The sequence below is a fragment of the Hyla sarda genome, chromosome 3, assembly GCF_029499605.1.
Source record: "Hyla sarda isolate aHylSar1 chromosome 3, aHylSar1.hap1, whole genome shotgun sequence".
Classification (NCBI taxonomy): domain Eukaryota; kingdom Metazoa; phylum Chordata; class Amphibia; order Anura; family Hylidae; genus Hyla; species Hyla sarda.
In genome coordinates, this window is record NC_079191.1 from 23,168,918 (window position 1) to 23,189,116 (window position 20,199).

At 45.6% G+C, this 20,199-nt stretch overlaps 1 protein-coding gene across 3 annotated transcripts in view; it reads right to left on the minus strand.

Annotated features, from left to right (window-relative positions):
• The window catches only part of CD2AP (CD2 associated protein), a 146,185-nt gene that overhangs the window by 15,390 nt on the left and 110,596 nt on the right, over positions 1-20,199 (minus strand). Inside the window, exons 9-14 of one of the 3 annotated variants that reach the window (XR_008890691.1) lie at positions 18,652-18,750; positions 17,791-17,827; positions 14,138-14,203; positions 13,858-14,017; positions 12,444-12,586; positions 6,617-6,690 (exon numbers count right to left, since the gene is read on the minus strand). Coding sequence is in view for 2 of the 3 variants with exons in the window: in XM_056563012.1 (XP_056418987.1) it covers positions 12,444-12,586; positions 13,858-14,017; positions 14,138-14,203; positions 17,791-17,827; positions 18,652-18,750 (505 nt within the window). In the remaining variant the exon portion in view is untranslated. The remainder of the gene's footprint in view (positions 1-6,616; positions 6,691-12,443; positions 12,587-13,857; positions 14,018-14,137; positions 14,204-17,790; positions 17,828-18,651; positions 18,751-20,199) is intronic. The other 2 variants (XM_056563013.1, XM_056563012.1) reach the window with 2 other exon arrangements.

The following is a 20,199-nucleotide window of genomic DNA, read 5'->3' on the forward strand; positions in this document are numbered from 1 at the left end:
TTTTAAAGAGCAATTCTCCCTAAAATGAATAAGGCCGCCATACAGCTCTCACAGGGGCTGGAACACTAGAGAAGACTAGAATATTGTGACTTGCCTGTAAGACTCCGTACATAAGACAAACCACAGAATACATTTATTTACCCTATTTTTCAAAACATTTCTGTATTTTTCTGGATAAAATTGTGACCCCGAGAAACTATAACACTTGCCCTTTGTTTTAGGGGGCCGGCAAGATCCTTGCTGTGACTACTGGTGGGGGCCTGGGAGACCCTTGCTGTGATTATTCGGGGACGTTGCGAAAGCCTTGCTGTGACTAGTGGGGGTGGGGAGAGTTGCTGAGAGAGCCCTGCTGCAACTACTGGGGGGGGGGGGGGGGGGCCGAGACAGCCTTACTATGACTACTGGGGGTATAAGAGCCTTAAAGGGGTACTCCGGTGGAAAACTTTTTTTAAATGAACTGGCGCTAAGAAGTTAAACAGATTTGTAAATTACTTCTATTAAAAAAAAAATCTTTATCCTTCCAGCACTTATTAGCTGCTGAATACTACAGGGGAAATTATTTTCTTTTTGGATTTTTTTTTTTTTGTCTGACCACAGTGCTCTCTGCTTGACACTAGAGATTAGCGAACTTACAGTAAATTCGATTCGTCATGAACTTCTCGGCTAGGCAGTTGATGACTTTTCCTGCATAAATTAGTTCAGCTTGCAGGTGCTCCTGTGGGCTGGAAAAGGTGGATACAGTCCTAGGAAAGAGTCTCCTAGGACTGTCTCCACCTTTTCCAGCACACTGGAGCACCTGAAAGCTGAACTAATTTATGCAGGAAAAGTCATCAACTGCCGAGCCGAGAAGTTCATGACGAATCGAATTTACTGTAAGTTCGCTCATCTCTACTTGACACCTCTGTCCATAGCAGGAGAGGTTTGCTATGGGGATTTTCATAGAGCACTGTGGGCAGACAAAAAAAATAAATCCAAAAAGAAAAGAACTTCCTCTGTAGTATTCAGCAGCTAATAAGTACTGGAAGGATTAAGATTTTTTTTTTATGGAAGTAATTTACAAATTTGCTTAACTTTCTGTGAAGCCATCACGTGAGCATCTGAAAACTTAGTTACTTACCTGCCCCGTAAACAGATATTGTAAGTGTCATGGCTTCCTATCACAGATGGCTAAGGCTCTGTTCACATCTGCGTTGTAAAGGATCAGTCCTATGGACTCCAATGACTTATGACGTGTGGCAGGTTAGGATGCAGAAGTGAACAGATCCTTAGAAAGAAACGGACTATGCCGTCCCCATGGGGGGGTAACAACTCATTACTTCCCACTGCTGAAACAGCATCACCCCGGGGTTGTGTCCGGAATTGCAATTCGGTCTCATCCACTTAAAGGGGTACTCCGCCTCGCGATCTCTCTGCTGCAACCAGCATTCGTTTAGAGCGTTGGGTGCTGCGCTGAAGACTGGTGACGTCACGCCCACGCCCCCTCAATGCAAGTCTATGGGAGGGGGCGTGAAGAAAGTCCCGCCCCCTCCCATAGACTTGCATTGAGGGGGCGAGGCCGTGACTATACGAGCGGGTCGTGACAGTGATGTTACGAGCCTCTGCCCCGCATCGCCAGTCATCCGGTACGGAGTGAAGTTCTGGGATGCCGCAGCCAAGATCGTGGGGGGCCCCCAGCAGCGGGACCCCACCATCAGACATCTTATCCTTTGGATAGGGGATAAGATGTATAGGGGCAGAGTACCAATTTAAACTGGAATGAGCTGCAATACAAGACACCGCCCAGGGGGAAAACGCTATTATCCTGGGTTTATGATTTCACAAATGTTTAGCGCCAACAATTTTACTTTGTAATAATATTAAGCACTTAAGGAACCAGCGATACCACATATGTTTATTTACAAAGTTGTTTTTCTTAAATGGGAAAAGGGGGGGGGGGGGGGGTGATTCAAACTTTTATTAGGGAAGGGGTTAAATCACATTTATTAATACTTTTTTACACTTTTTATTTTGCAATTCTATAGCCCCCATAGGGGGCTATAACATTGCACACACACTGATCTCTTACACTGATCACTGCCATGCAATAGCATGGTATTGATCAGTGTTATCGCTGCTCGACTGCTCCTGCCTGGATCTCAGGCACGGAGCGGTCATTCGGCGATCAGACAGCTAGGAGGCAAGGTAGGAATCCTCCTCGCATCCTGCAAGCTGTTCGGGAAGCCGCGATTTCACCGCGGTGGTCACTGAGCTACCGGACAATTTCTACATTCGTTTTAGATGCGGCGATCAAGTTTGATCGCCGCGTCTAAAGGGTTAATGCCGGATATCAGCCCGATCGGCGATGTCCGGCATTAGCCATGGTTCATGGTTGCTACTGAGCGCGTGTCATACCTCGGGCGACGCAAATGGACGTGAATGTACGTCCATTTGCGGCAAGGGGTTAAAAAAAGGTGGGAAAAATACATAAAGGGTTAATCTTTAAAAGGTGCCTTCATGTATATAACTCCGGGATACCGACATTTCTGATCTAGATCAGTGGTGTCCAAAGCGTGGCCCTCCAAATGTTGCAAAACTACAACACCCAGCATGCCCGGACAGCATGCCACTGCTCTAAAGGAACATGCAGCTTGGAAGACCCAAAGGGGGCCCTATTATTCTGGCAAAGGGTCTAAGATTGAGGACCCTGAAAAAATATAAACAAACCCCCTAAAGAGTAGTAAAAGTCAAGGCACGTTTTAAAGAAACATTCAGAGCAAAAACTGATACATCGTGTAGCAGTTTTCCCGAAAAATGATTCTTCAATAGATTAAATATTCTTTACATAGGCTTCAGTTCTGTTTTCTCATACAGAGCTCCAGGTATTCTGGCCGCCATTAGCTGGGGCTTATAGTGAATACAGGGTTATTATGGAGTTCAATGTATACAGTGTATGCATAAGCACTCCAGCGCCCTCTACTGGCAGCTTCAGGCATTTACAATTTCATCATTTAAAATGGGCATTTTTAATATGACTGGGAGACATTAAAAATTTTGATCTGATAGTGGAGAATGAGCATAGAGATGTGCGCACTTAGCATGTTCTCTCCTGACTGTGTGATGTGACCGGTAGAGATGAGCGAACTTACAGCAAATTCGATTCGTCACGAACTTCTCGGCTCGGCAGTTGATGTCTTTTCCTGTGTAAATTAGTTCAGCCTTCAGGTGCTCCGGTGGGCTGGAAAAGGTGGATACATTCCTAGGAAAGAGTCTCCTAGGACTGTATCCACCTTTTCCAGCCCACCGAAGCACCGGAAAGCTGAACTAATTTATGCAGGAAAAGGCATCAACTGCCGAGCCGAGAAGTTCGTGACGAATCGAATTTACTGTAAGTTCGCTCATCTCTAGTGACCTGGACACATTTAAATGTAAGTCTATGGCGGTGTTTCTCAAACGGGGTGCCTCCAGTGGTTCCAAACTACAACTCCCAGAATGCCTACGGCTGTCCGGGCATTCTGGGAGTTGTAGTTTTGCAACCGCAAGAGGCACCCCGATTGGGAAACACTGGTCCATCCAGGTCTCATAGACAGAGAGAGGAAAGAAGTTTGCAGCTGCACACTTCTCTCTTTGCTCATTACCCCAACTGATAAAAAAACTTTTGACATGTCCCTAGGACATGTCAAAAGTTTTTTTCTTTATTTTCACAGGTACACTAACTAGTTTATAGGCAGAGCACTCACCCTAAAAAGGGCAACCCCTTCCCCGATCTACCCTTTGAAAAGAACACCCTATATGTAATGTATCCCTACGCGTTTCACGTTGTTAGGCAACACTCATCAGGGGGATGTAGGCACAAGGTGTGGGAATTATGTACAAAAAAGGTGGTAAAAAAACTCACGGTATTAGGAGTTAAAGGGGTACTCCGGTAAAAACCTTTTTTCTTTTTAATCAAAACATATCTGTAAATTACTTCTATTAAAAAATCTTAATTCTTCTAGTACTTATTAGCTGCTGAATACTACTGAGGAAATTATTTTCTTTTTGGAATGCTCTCTGATGACATCACGACCACAGTTCTCTCTGCTGACGTTATTATAATAATAATAACGCTTTATTTATTGTTGTCCTTAGTGGGATTTGAACCCAAGTCCCCAGCACTGCAAGGCAGCAGTGCTAACCACTGAGCCACCATGCTGCCCTTAGCATACATCTGCTATTCACGGTTGGTAAAATGGACAGAGATGTCAGCAGAGAGCACTGTGCTCGTGATGTCATCAGTGTTCAAAAAAGAAAGGAATTTCCTCTGTAGCATTCAGCAGCTAATAAGTACTGGAAGGATTAAGATTTTTTTAACAGAAGTAATTTACAAATATGTTTAACTTTCTGCCACCAGTTGATTTAAAAGAAAAAAAATGTCACCGGAGTACCCCTTTAAAGGGGCACTCCCCCTGGAAAACATTTTTTGCCAACTGGTGCCAGAAAGTTAAACAGATTTGTAAATTACTTCTATTTAAAAACTCTTAATCCTTCCAGTACTTATCAGCTGCTGTATGCTCCACAGGAAGTTCTTTTCTTTGGAATTTTCTTTCCATTTTAGGAACTGTCTGGAGCTGGAGAGGTTAGCTATAAGTATTTGCTTCTACTCTGGACAGTTCCTAACATGAACAGAGGTGTCAGTAGAGAGCACTGTGGTCAGACAGAAAGGAAATTCAAAAAGAAAAGAACTTCCTGTGGAGCAAACATCAGCTGATATGTACTGGAAGGATAAAGATTTTTTTTAAAGAAGTAATTTACAAATCTGTAAATTTTCTGGCACCAGTTGATAAAAAAAAAAAAAAAATCCAGGGGAGTACCCCTTTAGGTACCAAGAAAATTGGAGCTCCGTATTAACAAGAGTTGCGCTCCGAAGCTTTCCGCCCCAAGGTCCTGGACTGCTGGGTAACCTTGGGGCGCGCGCCATGGTAATTGACCCTTTATAACCCCCACTGTTTGCAGACATCGCGCTACTAGCTACAGACTGGTGGAGGTGCTTCTGACACATAATGTCGGCCCCTCCAACGTGGACCACTGTCCTCTGTCTTTTTCAGCTAGCAGTCCTCCCCGGACCTTGGGGCGGGATGCTTCGGAGCTCAACTCTTGCTAATACTGAGCTCCGATACTCCTAATACCGTGTGTGTTTTTACCACCTTTTTTGTACATATTTCCCACACCTTGTGCCTACATCCCCCTGATGAGTCTTGCCTAGCAACGTAAAACGCGTAGGAATAAATCACATATAGGGTGTTCTTTTCAAAGGGTAGATCAGGACAGGGGTCTTCCTTTTTAGGGTGAGTGCTCCGCTGGTCCCCTGTGCGAGTAGGACTTAGGTTCCACTACTCTGCACGCAGAGTTTACTAGGGACTTTTTTTCCTTGGCAGTTTCCATCTGTACCACCGATCCTTGCTGGACATTGCTTCAGGGACGCACCACGGGCGACTTATAATCCCATACAGGACATCTAATAGGTAAGCACCTACGTTCATTACTGAGCACTGGTTACCCAGAACACACTGTGACTTGTTCTCGTGTCTCGGCCCTTGTGTTAATGCATACCCTGATCACATCTCGTCTGGCTATTTAGGCCATATGGGCCGTTTGTTGAGGTTTGTGGGGTGATTATTATTATTTTTATAAGGTACTAGTAACAGTTACATTTTAAACAAGGGTGTGTCTCCCCAGTATTCTAATTACCTGTTTGAAATTGAAACATGGTGCTACAAGAGTGTAGTGTGGATTGTTTGGACGCAACTGTCTGATCTTGGGGGGTCCGACCGCTGGGACACCCCACAATCTCCTGTATGGGGGCCAGGCTCATACTGCTCAACTTAACATACTCCTGAGTGCTCCAGACCCCACCTTTGGAGACTATCAGAAGTGACGACCCGCTCAGGCCACCACCAGTTAAAGGGGTATTCCAGGAAAACACTTTTTTTTTATATCAACTGGCTCCAGAAAGTTAAACAGATTTGTAAATTACTTTTATTAAAAAAATCTTAATCCTTTCAATAATTATCAGCTGCTGAAGTTGAGTTGTTGTTTTCTGTCTGGCAACAGTGCTCTCTGCTGACATCTCTGCTTGTCTCGGGAAATGTACAGAGTAGAAGAGGTTTGCTTTGGGGATTTGCTTCTAAACTGGGCGGTTCCCGAGACACGTGTCATCAGAGAGCACTGAGACAGAAAAGAACAACTCAACTTCAGCAGCTCTTAAGTACTGAAAAAAATTAAGATTTTTTAATAGAAGTAATTTACAAATCTGTTTAACTTTATGGAGCCAATTGATATATAAAAAAAAAAGATTTTTTTTCCTGGATAACCCCTTTAAGACAGGGTCCCGTCTCAAAAGGCGATTGGCTGAGCAGGCCGTCACTTCTACTAGTCTTCAAAGAAAGGACCTGGAACACTTTGGAGGGAACTGTTAAGCAGCCGAGGCCCTAAAGGAGATTGCGGGGGTCCCAGAGGTTGTACCCTCCGCGATCAGACACATATCCCCTATCCTGTGAATAGGAGATACTTTTTTTTTTTCCCCCGGAGAACCCCTTTAAACTATAGATCTCTTTAATCTAAGCAAACTGGGGACCCCAGTGAGAGAACATGATCTTACCAAAATGGAGAAGGGTAGGGGAAGTTCCTGATACGAAAGAAGGGATACATGGCAAACAGGAGAGGAAACAAAATCTGGAAAGAAAAGTCAAGGAGAGGAATGTCTAGAACGAAGATTGTGAAACAAAAAAATTACTTTGCAAAGCAGGAAAAAAATTAAATAAAATAAAAATAAAAAACATTTGACGAAAAGTAGTAAGAGAGTCCGGACATGCTCAGAGAAAGCAGAGACGCAGGCAGATGGAGAACCTATCCCCCCTGGAGCCGGGATGTGACATGGAGGGATGAATGCAGACGGTGCGCACCGTGTCTCATCACAACCAGAGCTGCACCTGCCTCAGCGTTCAGCTGGTTCGGGGTCTGTGCAGAGCTGGGATGAAACAGGAAACACTTCATAGGACCCAAGGAAAGGCATATAACTTTCTTTTACAGTGTAATTGCTAATTGAAACCCCCCTGACTGGAAGTTGTGTAGTCCTCTCATTGTCAATGTGGTGTTGTGTCCAGCTCCTCTTTCCTGAGACAATGTATCATCCTCTACTGCAGTGTTTCCCAACCAGGGTGCCTCCAGCTGTTGCAAAACTTCAACTCCCAGCATGCCTGGACAGCCGAAGGCTGTCCAGGCATGCTGGGAGTTGTAGTTTTGCAACAGCTGGAGGCACCCTGGTTGGGAAACGCTGCTCTACGGTCTCAGAAGGCGTGGCTGGAACTTGTCTCTGTTAGAACCCCACCCCCCCTATGTGATGTCACCACCTATGACCAGCCCTTCCAGTCTACATGACCATCTCCCCGTTATATACACATATACATATATATATTTTTTTTGGAACATTTAGTAAGAATGAGGTGTGGTTACAGCATGCTGAGCAATGTCACAGGCAGAGGAGCAGACAGGAAAAGTATACAGCAGGTGCTGCAGACTGTTCTGCTCTGGGTGGGCACCTGGGAGTGCTGCGGGAAGGGAGTAGGCAAGGTGACTTGACAACACTGTCGTTGTGAAAAAGCTCCCTACAGCTGCATTTATGGAAAATAAAATTTGGGCTGCGTTCACACGGCCATTTAGACCTATCCCGTTCTTCTCCCGTCAAAAATAAAAATGGACTATAACGAATGCAAACTGATGTTATCCGTTTGAATCCGTTATGGTTCAGTTAATAAACCAAAAAAAACATTTCTTTTTTTTGTTCTGAGCATGCTCAGAAGGAAAAAAAAACGATCAAAAAACGGATTGAAAACGGATGACATTAAAGGCTCATCCATTTTCCATAGACTTCAATGTTAAATTTACTGTATCCGCTTTTTCTTCAGTTTTTTTTTTGACAGGAGAAAAAACTACTGCATGCACCGTCTTTTCTCCCATAAAAAAATAAATAAAAAAAACGGAAATCAGCGCAGACGGGCGCAAACGAATGTGAAAGGATTGTAAAAAAAAAAAATCCCATTGACATCGATGGGATTATTTTACAACCGTTTATAATCTGTTCACAAGCAGCGACAACGGAACCGAAACGGGGGAAAAAAACGGGGACAGACGGCCGTGTGAACGCACCCACACCCTTAGTGAGCGTAATAAAGGGTTTTCTCACAAATACAGAGGAGGAAATCTACTGTAAATGGGACCGAATCCAAAATATGAAGAATCGGTAGAATTTTTTTTTAGCTTGACAAAGTCAGTCCAATTTCATATGCTCCGATCACTCAAAAAAGTCAGGCATGACCCTCCTGAGGTCTTCAAGGACTGTATCCAAGGTGGCAGAGAGGGGTACAGAAGGGTATTGGTACCGCACCTGTACACACACCCAACTACACACCATCTTGGTAATAATTAAGGCTGTGCAATATATTGCAAATGCATCAATATATTTGGGGGCTATGTGACTTTTTTTTTGGGGGGGGGGGGGGGGAAGATATGACAGTGGGGGGAGACGTGACAGTGGGGGGGGGGGGGAGGAGGGAGACGTGACAGTGGGGGGGGGAGGAGGGAGACGTGACAGTGGGGGGGGGGGGAGGAGGGAGACGTGACAGTGGGGGGGGGGAGGAGGGAGACGTGACAGTGGGGGGGGAGGAGGGAGACGTGACAGTGGGGGGGAGGAGGGAGACGTGACAGTGGGGGGGAGGAGGGAGACGTGACAGTGGGGGGGAGGAGGGAGACGTGACAGTGGGGGGGAGGAGGGAGACGTGACAGTGGGGGGGGAGGAGGGAGACGTGACAGTGGGGGGGGAGGAGGGAGACGTGACAGTGGGGGGGGAGGAGGGAGACGTGACAGTGGGGGGGGGAGGAGGGAGACGTGACAGTGGGGGGGAGGAGGGAGACGTGACAGTGGGGGGGAGGAGGGAGACGTGACAGTGGGGGGGAGGAGGGAGACGTGACAGTGGGGGGGAGGAGGGAGACGTGACAGTGGGGGGGAGGAGGGAGACGTGACAGTGGGGGGGAGGAGGGAGACGTGACAGTGGGGGGGAGGAGGGAGACGTGACAGTGGGGGGGAGGAGGGAGACGTGACAGTGGGGGGGAGGAGGGAGACGTGACAGTGGGGGGGAGGAGGGAGACGTGACAGTGGGGGGGAGGAGGGAGACGTGACAGTGGGGGGGAGGAGGGAGACGTGACAGTGGGGGGGAGGAGGGAGACGTGACAGTGGGGGGGAGGAGGGAGACGTGACAGTGGGGGGGAGGAGGGAGACGTGACAGTGGGGGGGAGGAGGGAGACGTGACAGTGGGGGGGAGGAGGGAGACGTGACAGTGGGGGGGGGGAGGGAGACGTGACAGGTGGGGGGGGGGAGGGAGACGTGACAGTGGGGGGGGAGGAGGGAGACGTGACAGTGGGGGGGGAGGAGGGAGACGTGACAGTGGGGGGGGAGGAGGGAGACGTGACAGGTGGGGGGGAGGAGGGAGACGTGACAGGTGGGGGGGAGGAGGGAGACGTGACAGTGGGGGGAGGAGGGAGACGTGACAGTGGGGGGAGGAGGGAGACGTGACAGTGGGGGGAGGAGGGAGACGTGACAGTGGGGGGAGGAGGGAGACGTGACAGTGGGGGGAGGAGGGAGACGTGACAGTGGGGGGAGGAGGGAGACGTGACAGTGGGGGGAGGAGGGAGACGTGACAGTGGGGGGAGGAGGGAGACGTGACAGTGGGGGGAGGAGGGAGACGTGACAGTGGGGGGAGGAGGGAGACGTGACAGTGGGGGGAGGAGGGAGACGTGACAGTGGGGGGGAGGAGGGAGACGTGACAGTGGGGGTGGGGGATTGACATGAAATGAGGATGTAATGGGGGCGGGGAGGAGGGGGGGGGTTGGGCCCTAGACGTTAAATGGGGGTGTGGACATGAAATAGGGGAAAAGAGAAATAGTGGATAGAAATGAAATTGGGGAGATTGGACATAATCAAATGGGGAAATCCCCCCATTTCATTATATCGCAATAACATATGGAAATCGCAATATTTACCTCCATAATCACTATCGCACATTTTCCCCAAGGCGTGCAGCCCATATTCCTACAATATTATAGACAAACTGACCGGTCCGCTAATAAGTCCAAGCTTAATAAGACTCCTTGAAGTGATAAGACGTCCAGACATAATATAGCTCTGCTTATTGGTGCACAACCTACTGTATGAATGTAACCTCCAGGGGGCTCCAGGTGAAATGCTCAGTGCAAACAAATGTGCATGCATACCCAGGGACAGGGAGAGTGCACGCTCCTCCACCCTCCCCGGGATGTGTGAGCTATGGAATAGTCACATGAAGCATGCAAACCGAAAGGGAGAGAAGAATGAGGAGTAAAGTGATGGAGAGTGATGAGTACGGGGACTATAATGTCTGATCCTCAGGATGACAGCGGTGATGGAGAGTGATGAGTACGGGGACTATAATGTCTGATCCTCAGGATGACAGCGGTAATGGAGAGTGATGAGTACGGGGACTATAATGTCTGATCCTCAGGATGACAGCGGTGATGGAGAGTGATGAGTACGGGGACTATAATGTCTGATCCTCAGGATGACAGCGGTGATGGAGAGTGATGAGTACAAGGACTATAATGTGTGATCCTCAGGATGACAGCGGTGATGGAGAGTGATGAGTACGGGGACTATAATGTCTGATCCTCAGGAAGACAGCGGTGATGGAGAGTGATGAGTACGGGGACTGTAGTGTCTGATCCTCAGGATGACAGCAGTGATGGAGAGTGATGAGTACGGGGACTATAGTGTCTGATCCTCAGGATGACAGCGGTGATGGAGAGTGATGAGTACGGGGACTATAGTGTCTGATCCTCAGGATGACAGCGGTGATGGAGAGTGATGAGTACAGGGACTATAATGTCTGATCCTCAGGATGACAGCGGTGATGGAGAGTGATCATTACGGGGACTATAATGTCTAATCCTCAGGATGACAGCGGTGATGGAGAGTGATGAGTACGGGGACTATAATGTCTGATCCTCAGGAAGACAGCGGTGATGGAGAGTGATGAGTACGGGGACTATAGTGTCTGATCCTCAGGATGACAGCGGTGATGGAGAGTGATGAGTACGGGGACTATAGTGTCTGATCCTCAGGATGACAGCGGTGATGGAGAGTGATGAGTACGGGGACTATAATATCTGATCCTCAGGATGACAGCAGTGATGGAGAGTGATGAGTACGGGGACTGTAGTGTCTGATCCTCAGGATGACAGCAGTGATGGAGAGTGATGAGTACGGGGACTATAGTGTCTGATCCTCAGGATGACAGCGGTGATGGAGAGTGATGAGTACGGGGACTATAGTGTCTGATCCTCAGGATGACAGCGGTGATGGAGAGTGATGAGTACGGGGACTATAATGTCTGATCCTCAGGATGACAGCGGGGATGGAGAGTGATGAGTACGGGGACTATAGTGTCTGATCCTCAGGATGACAGCAGTGATGGAGAGTGATGAGTACGGGGACTATAATGTCTGATCCTCAGGATGACAGCGGTGATGGAGAGTGATGAATACAGGGACTATAATGTCTGATCCTCAGGATGACGATGACAGCGGTGATGGAGAGTGATGAGTACAGGGACTATAGTGTCTGGTCCTCAGGATGACAGCGGTGATGGAGAGTGATGAGTACAGGGACTATAGTGTCTGATCCTCAGGATGACAGTGGTGATGGAGAGTGATGAGTACATGGACTATAGTGTCTGATCCTCAGGATGACAGCGGTGATGGAGAGTGATGAGTACAGGGACTATAGTGTCTGATCCTCAGGATGACAGCGGTGATGGAGAGTGATGAGTACAGGGACTATAGTGTCTGATCCTCAGGATGACAGCGGTGATGGAGAGTGATGAGTACAGGGACTATAGTGTCTGGTCCTCAGGATGACAGCGGTGATGGAGAGTGATGAGTACGGGGACTATAGTGTCTGATCCTCAGGATGACAGCGGGGATGGAGAGTGATGAGTACGGGGACTATAATGTGTGATCCTCAGGATGACAGCGGTGATGGAGAGTGATGAGTACAGGGACTATAGTGTCTGATCCTCAGGATGACAGCGGGGATGGAGAGTGATGAGTACGGGGACTATAGTGTCTGATCCTCAGGAAGACAGCGGTGATGGAGAGTGATGAGTACGGGGACTATAGTGTCTGATCCTCAGGATGACAGCGGTGATGGAGAGTGATGAGTACGGGGACTATAGTGTCTGATCCTCAGGATGACAGCGGTGATGGAGAGTGATGAGTACGGGGACTATAATGTCTACGGTGATGGTGAACGCTTCCACTCGGCACACACAGGTCATGCACAGGAGACCGACTCCCTCCAGGTCCCCACATACACACAGCACTTGGCCTCCATCTACTCACCATGTTCTCGTGGACTTTTCACTGCACTCGGTTCAACCTCCACAGATTTCGGCCGACTCAGAAATTGCTCCAGATCCATTTTCGTTTTACTCAATGGCTCAGGTTCAGACTTTGGTCGACTAAGAGGCGATTCACCATTAGGCCTAAGAAATTAGCACAAAGTTAATGATCTAAGGGTAAATTCAATGTGTCCACCTGTAATGTTTTTTTACCGTCCCCTAGGTGGCGCTATAGTGTGGAAAAAAATCCGGTTACTGAAGGATAGGGTCACACCTACCGAATTTTGCTGCTGCACATTTTCCTACCCATTGAAGTCAATGGGTAACAAAATAATTTGCTACTCAAGGGTAGAAAAATATGCAGCAATATACAGCACATGTGACCCGAAAACTTAATTACAAAAATATAAACTGCACTGTAATATATGTACCCAGTGATCCAACCAGCAGAATAGTGAGTACAGCTCTTGAGTATAATACAGGATATAACTCAGGATCAGTAAAGGATAAGTAATGTAATGTATGTACACAGTGACCTCACCAGCAGAATAGTGATTACAGCTCTTGAGTATAATACAGGATATAACTCGGGATCAGTACAGGATAAGTAATGTAATGTATGTACACAGTGACCTCACCAGCAGAATAGTGAATACAGCTCTTGAGTATAATACAGGATATAACTCAGGATCAGTACAGGATAAGTAATGTAATGTATGTACACAGTGACCTCACCAGCAGAATAGTGAGTGCAGCTCTGGAGTATAATACAGGATATAACTCAGGATCAGTACAGGATAAGTAATGTAATGTATGTACATAGTGACCTCACCAGCAGAATAGTGAGTACAGCTCTGGAGTATAATACAGGATATAACTCAGGATCAGTACAGGATAAGTAATGTAATGTATGCACACAGTGATCTCACCAGCAGAATAGTGAGTGCAGCTCTGGAGTATAATACAGGATATAACTCAGGATCAGTACAGGATAAGTAATGTAATGTATGTACACAGTGACCTCACCAGCAGAATAGTGAGTACAGCTCTGGAGTATAATACAGGATATAACTCAGGATCAGTACAGGATAAGTAATGTAATGTATGTACACAGTGACCTCACCAGCAGAATAGTGAGTACAGCTCTGGAGTATAATACAGGATATAACTCAGGATCAGTACAGGATAAGTAATGTAATGTACGCATAAGGAGTTTCCTGTAGGGCAGTGTTTTCCAACCGGGGTGCCTCTTGGTGTTGCAAAACTACAACTCCAGGCATGCCTGGACAGCCAAAGGCTGTCCAGGCATGCTGAGAGTTGTAGTTTTGTAACATCATGAAGCACCCAGTTTGGCAAACACTGCTGAGGGGATACTTTGTGCTCACAGTATTAAGATCTAGTCCATATAAACTTACTTGGATGGAGGAGTGGAGAACGCTGGCTTTTCTGGTCTCTTGGGTGGGACACAGGCTGGCTTCAGTATGCTATTGGACTTGTTTACAAGTATGGGCTTCTTGGGAGGTACCTGAGGAGCGGCTGGTTTGGAAGGCTTAGGGTCCAGAGACGGCTTTTCATCTGTAATGACAGGATGGAAAAATGAGTGGAACTCCAATAGACTCATGAAATCTGTCCGGACGCTAGCTGTAATTGTATTGTATATGAGGGGCCCGAAGGGGACCTGCACCCAATACTCACCCCTCTCTTCTGGTTTTGGTGGAGTAAACCTTTTCTCTGCTAAACGAAGCTCCGGCTTTGGCACTACTGGAACAAAAAAAAAAAAAAAATATTGGACTGTGACAAATCCACCAATTTCATAAAATTCTTTAACAAAAAATAAATAAACAAGTAAATAAACAAGTAATAATTATAAAGAGTACCTTTCATCAAACAAACGTTTGATATATTATAGATGAATGCCTAATTGACAACTTTCCAACTGGTTTTCAATAAAAAATTGCTTCCTTTTATTTCTTTTTACTGTTTGAAAAAGTGACCACTAGGGGTCTCCCTAGCAGGCCCTGGCCGCAAGCCTTTGTATAGATTTTGGACTCATGCCGGTTTGGCATGAGTCCGAAATCTCAGAATGCAGCCTGTCAATCAGACAAGCGGGAGCGTGCGCTGTGCTCGTAAAGCAGCGGGGCACGCTCCTGACTCGGCCGGCCAGCAGCGTCATCAGGCTCCGCCCCTGACAAGGAGAGCCGGCGCGTGCTAGTCCTGAGTCAGTAAAGATTTGGTCTGCCTTTAAAAACCCAGAGAGGTCTGCATACGTCTGATCGAGGTCTTCCATTGGCATTCATTATAAATGTAAGTTTATTTTTTGCAGACACATATATTTAGCGATATTCATAGAGCTCTGTCCTCCGATCTTCTTCCTCTCTGTAGGACACATGCAATGCCAAACAGAGAGGAGGAGACTGCCGTCCCTGCCGTGTGCTGAGAATGTATGCACGCTCCCGAGTGAGATCGCAGCATACAGGAAGGAGGGCGGAAGTGAGCCCTGGCAGGCATCAGATGACGCTGCGCTTGCCGGGCCACGCCCCCTTCCTTCCCTCACACAAGGCAGGAGAATGAGCTGCCGAACAGGAAAAAAAAAAAAAAAGGTATTTATAGGGAGTTTTCAGACTAGATAAAGACAGATTGGGGGGGGGGGGGGGGATTAGGGAGAGTTTAGATGATGATAGGTACTCTTTAAATATTTCTCTAGATAACAATACATCCCTATCCTCAGTGTAGTTCGATATTTTGTGAAGCGACATTGTCTCCCATCATATGTAAATGATGTATCCTCAGATAGTACTGCTCTCCCTATAGAGGAGGTAGGTACAGATGGTGCTGACTCCTTATCTCTCACGTAAATGATGCAGGCATAGAATTGTACGGCCACCCTGCAAATTAGTATTTACCAACCAGTGTGCCTCCAAGTGTGGCAAAACTACACTACCTTGGGCTGTCCGGGCATGCTGGGAGTTGTAGTTTTTGCAACAGATGGTTATACACTGGTTGGAAATAACTTCTGAAAATTACGTAGGTACAGATAGCACTACCTCCCTGTCTCTGCAATTTTTTTTTTTTTTTTTTTTTTTTTAGGTACAGATAGTGCTGCCTCTCTCTTAGTTATATAGGTACAGAAATTAGTACTTCCCTGTCTCTCCCTGAAATGTATGTAGGTACAAATAGTACTGCCACCCAGTCTCTTTCTGAAAAGTAAGTAGGTACAGATAGTACTGCCACCCAGCCTCTTCCTGTAAATTATGTAGGTACAGATAGTACTGCCACCCAGTCTTTTTCTGAAAATGTATGTAGGTACAGATGGTACTGCCACCCTGTAAATTATGCAGGTACAGATAGTACTGCCACCCAGTCTCTTCCTGTAAATTCTGTAGGTACAGATAGTACTGCCACCCAGTCTTTTTCTGAAAATGTATGTACGTACAGATGGTACTGCCACCCTGTAAATTATGCAGGTACAGAAAGTACTGCCACCCAGTCTCTTCCTGTAAATTCTGTAGGTACAGATAGAACTGCCACCCAGTCTCTTCCTGTAAATTGTGTAGATACAGATAGTACTGCCACCCAGTCTCTACCTGTAAATTCTGTAGGTACAGATAGTACTGCCACCCAGTCTCTTCCTGTAAATTGTGTAGATACAGATAGTACTGCCTTGTTGCCTCTTCCTGTAAATTATCTAAGTACACAGTGCTGCCTCTCTGCCTCTTCCATTAAATGATATAGTTAAAGAGAATAATGCCATAGTGCCCTGTAAATGATACAGGTACATGTGGCATTTCTACCTTGTAAATCATGTGATTCCAGACAGTACTGTCACCGAGTCTCTAGGATGTAGGCACATATAGTATCATCTTGCTGTGTATGGTGGATCCTACTGCAGCTCCACATTCACTCTCACAATACCAAGTACTTAACCCCTTGCCGACCCATGACATACATGTACGTCAGGGGTCAGCTCCCATTCTATAGTGTGGCCCCAAGTCATAGAGGGTCGGGCTCGGCACCTAGCAACGGCCGGGACCCGTGGCTAATAGCGCGCGGCAGCTATTAACCATTTAGACGCGGCGTTCAAAGTTGAATGCCGCGTCTAAAGTGAAAGTAAACTAATGCCGGTTAGCTCAGGGAGCTGTTCGGGATCATCGCGGCAAAATCGCGGCATCCCGAACAGCTTACATGACAGCCGAAGGATCACTACCTGCCTCCATGCTGTCCGATCGCCGAATGACTGCTCAGTGCCTGAGAAACCACTGATCAATGTAAAAGATCAGTGTGTACAGTGTTATGGGTCCCTATGGGAGCTATAACATTGCAAAAAAAAAGTGAAAAAAAAAAGTGAAGATTATTTAACCCCTTCCCTATTAAAAGTTTGAATCACCCACCTTTTCCTATTAAAAAAAAACTGTGTAAATAAAAATAAAACATATGTAGTATCGTCGCGTGCGGAAATGTCCGAATTATAAAAATATATCAATAATTAAACCGTACGGTCAATGGCGTAAGCGCAAAAAAATTCCAAAGTCCAAAAAAGCTTATTTTTGGTCACTTTTTAGATCATGAAAAAATGAATAAAAAGCGATCAAAAAGTCCAATCAATGCAAAAATGGTACCGCTAAAAACTTCATATCGCCCCCTACGCAGAAAAATAAAAAAGTTATAGGGGTCAGAAGATGACAATTTTAAACGTATAAATTTTCCTGCATGAAGTTATGATTTCTTCCAGAAGTGCGACAAAATCAAACCTATATAAGTAGGGGATCATTTTAACCGTATGGACCTACAGAATAAAGAGAAAGTGTCATTTTTACCAAAATATGCACTGCGTAGAAACGGAAGCCCCCAAAAGTGACAAAATTGTGTTTTTTCTTCAATTTTGTCACACAATGAATTTTTTTTCACATTTCTCTGTAGATTTTTGGGTAAAATGACTGATGTCATTACAAAGTAGAATTGGTGGGGCAAAAAATAAGCCATCATATGGATTTTTAGGTGCAAAATTGAAAGAGTTATGGTTTTTTAAAGGTAAGGAGGAAAAAACGAAAGTGCAAAGACGGAAAAACCCTGGGTCATGAAGGGGTTAAAGGGGTTGTCCAGTATTAGAAAAATGCTGCTTCTTTTTTGCAAAAACAGCACCACACTTGTTCACAGGTTGCGTCTGGTATTGCAGCTCGCCTCCATTGAAGTTAATGGGACTGATATGCAGTACTACACACAACCTATGGATAGGAGTAGTGCTGTTTTTGAAAAAAAGAAGCAGCATTTTCCTAATCCTGGACAACCCCTTTAATCATTAAACAACAGGCATATATGACAATCTTTACTACTACAATGATGTTACATACCCGGACTCTTTACAGGAGGTGGGGGCTTCTTTGGCTTCTGAAAGAATATAAATCACTTGTGAAACTCAAGTACTTGATGCCGCTGTAAACACCAAAAGCATAAGTATGATACTGCAATACTTAAAGGGGTATTCCAGGCAAAACCATATTATATATATATATATATATATATATATATATATATATATCTCAACTGGGTCCGGAAAGTTAAACAGATTTGTAAATTACTTCTATTAAAAAATCTTAATCCTTCCAATAGTTATTAGCTTCTGAAGTTTTCTGTCTAACTGCTCAATGATGATGTCACGTCCCGGGAGCTGTGCATGATGGGAGAATATCCCCATAGGAACTGCACAGCTCCCGGGACGTGAGTCATCAGAGTTAGACAGAAAACAACAACTCAACTTCAGAAGCTAATAACTATTGGAAGGATTAAGATTTTTTAATAGAAGCAATTTACAAATCTGTTTAACTTTCCGAAGCCAGTTGATCTATATAAAAAAAAAAAGTTTATGCCTGGAATACCCCTTTAACGGCAAATACTGGTAAAACAGCAAGGATTGTACAACTATCTTGCATCTGATAACACAATGACCAGGTCCAGATTCTTATGACATTAAAAGGAGTTATCCAGGAATAGAAAAACAAAGCTAATTTCTTTAAAAAAAAAAAAAAGAAAATCGCCACACCTGTCCCCAGGTTGGGTGTGGTATTGCAACTTGACACCATTCATTTCAAGGGAACTGGAGACATACTGGGAGCGTATTATTTAAAAAAAAAATGTAATTTTTTTTAAAAGAAATTAGCTCTGTTTTTTCTATTCCTGGATATACCCCTTTAATATAGTGTTGCCTTACTTACTTCCTTTTCAGAATCTTGGATTATAGCAGCAAAGTTGTCAGGAAAAACTCCTTCCTTTCCGTTCAGCTCCCCTTTCCACCAGCCAGGATCTCCGGAGTCCTGAGGACACAAGATGCAAATACGGGATTGTAAATGTGTTCTTTTCTTTCTGCATTACATGAGCAAACTGGAACAACACCGCCCTCTTCACTAGAACACATACTCACAGGTGGCGGTATACTCTGAGGCTCACTGTATCCCCTCGGGACTGGCCTATGCCAGTGTTTCCCAACCAGGATGCCTCCAGATGTTGCAAAACTACAACTCCCAGCATGCCTGGACAGCCTTTGGCTGTCCAGGCATGCTGGGAGTTGTAGTTTTGCAACACCTGGAGGCACCCTGGTTGGGAAAACACTCGCCTATGCTCAGGATAGGCCATTAAACAGGTACGCCGGTGTTTTTATTTTAATTAATTAATTTTTTTATTAAACTGGTGCCAGAAAGTTTAACAGATTTGTAAATTATGCCTATTAAAAAATCTTAATCCTTCCAGTACTTATTACCTGCTGAATAATGCAGAGGAAATTATTTTCTTTTTGGAACACAGAGCTCTCTGCTGACATCGCGAGCACAGTGCTCTCTGCTGACACCTCTGTCCATTTTAGGAACTGTCCAGAGAAGGAGAAAATCCCCATCGCAAACATATGCTGCTCTGGACAGTTCCTAAAATGGACAGAGATGTCCGCAGAGAGCGCTGCGGTCATGATGTCAGCAGAGAGCGCTGCGGTCATGACGTCAGCAGAGAGCGCTGCGGTCATGACGTCAGCAGAGAGCGCTGCGGTCATGACGTCAGCAGAGAGCACTGCGGCCATGACGTCAGCAGAGAGCACTGCGGTCATGATGTCAGCAGAGAGCACTGCGGTCATGATGTCAGCAGAGCGCGCTGCGGTCATGATGTCAGCAGAGAGCACTGTGTTCCAAAAAGAAAATAATTTCCTCTGTAGTATTCAGCAGCTAATAAATACAGGAAGGATTAAGATTTTTTAATAGAAGTCATTTACAAATCTGTTTAACTTTCTGGCACCAGTTGATTTAAAAAATAAATAAAAAAAAGTTTTCCACCGGAGTACCCCTTTAACATCTGGTTGGTGGGGTTCTGCTACCAGGCACTCCTTTTTGACAAAGTAGGAAGCACACATCCTACATTGTCCCACCAAAACTTCAGCTTTATTGAATCAACAGCAATAGACACACACAAGTGGTATCACACCTATCCATGCACCTGACGCGTTTCAAGTGCATGCGCTTGAAATGCGTCAGGTGCATGGTTAGGTGTATTACCACTTGGGCGTCTATCGCTGTCAACTCAATAAAGCTGAAGTTTCGGTGGGAGGTTCTGGATCATCTTGCTTATGTTAAAGTGTCCCTGTCCTCAACAAAAACTTTTTATGTAATGTAGATAATACCATTATGTGTATATTTGTAATATACATTGGTTAAAAAAAATGTGTATATTTTTGTCCCTGTAGCTATTGCCTGTGTGCCTCTATGAGGAGACCAAAAACAGGA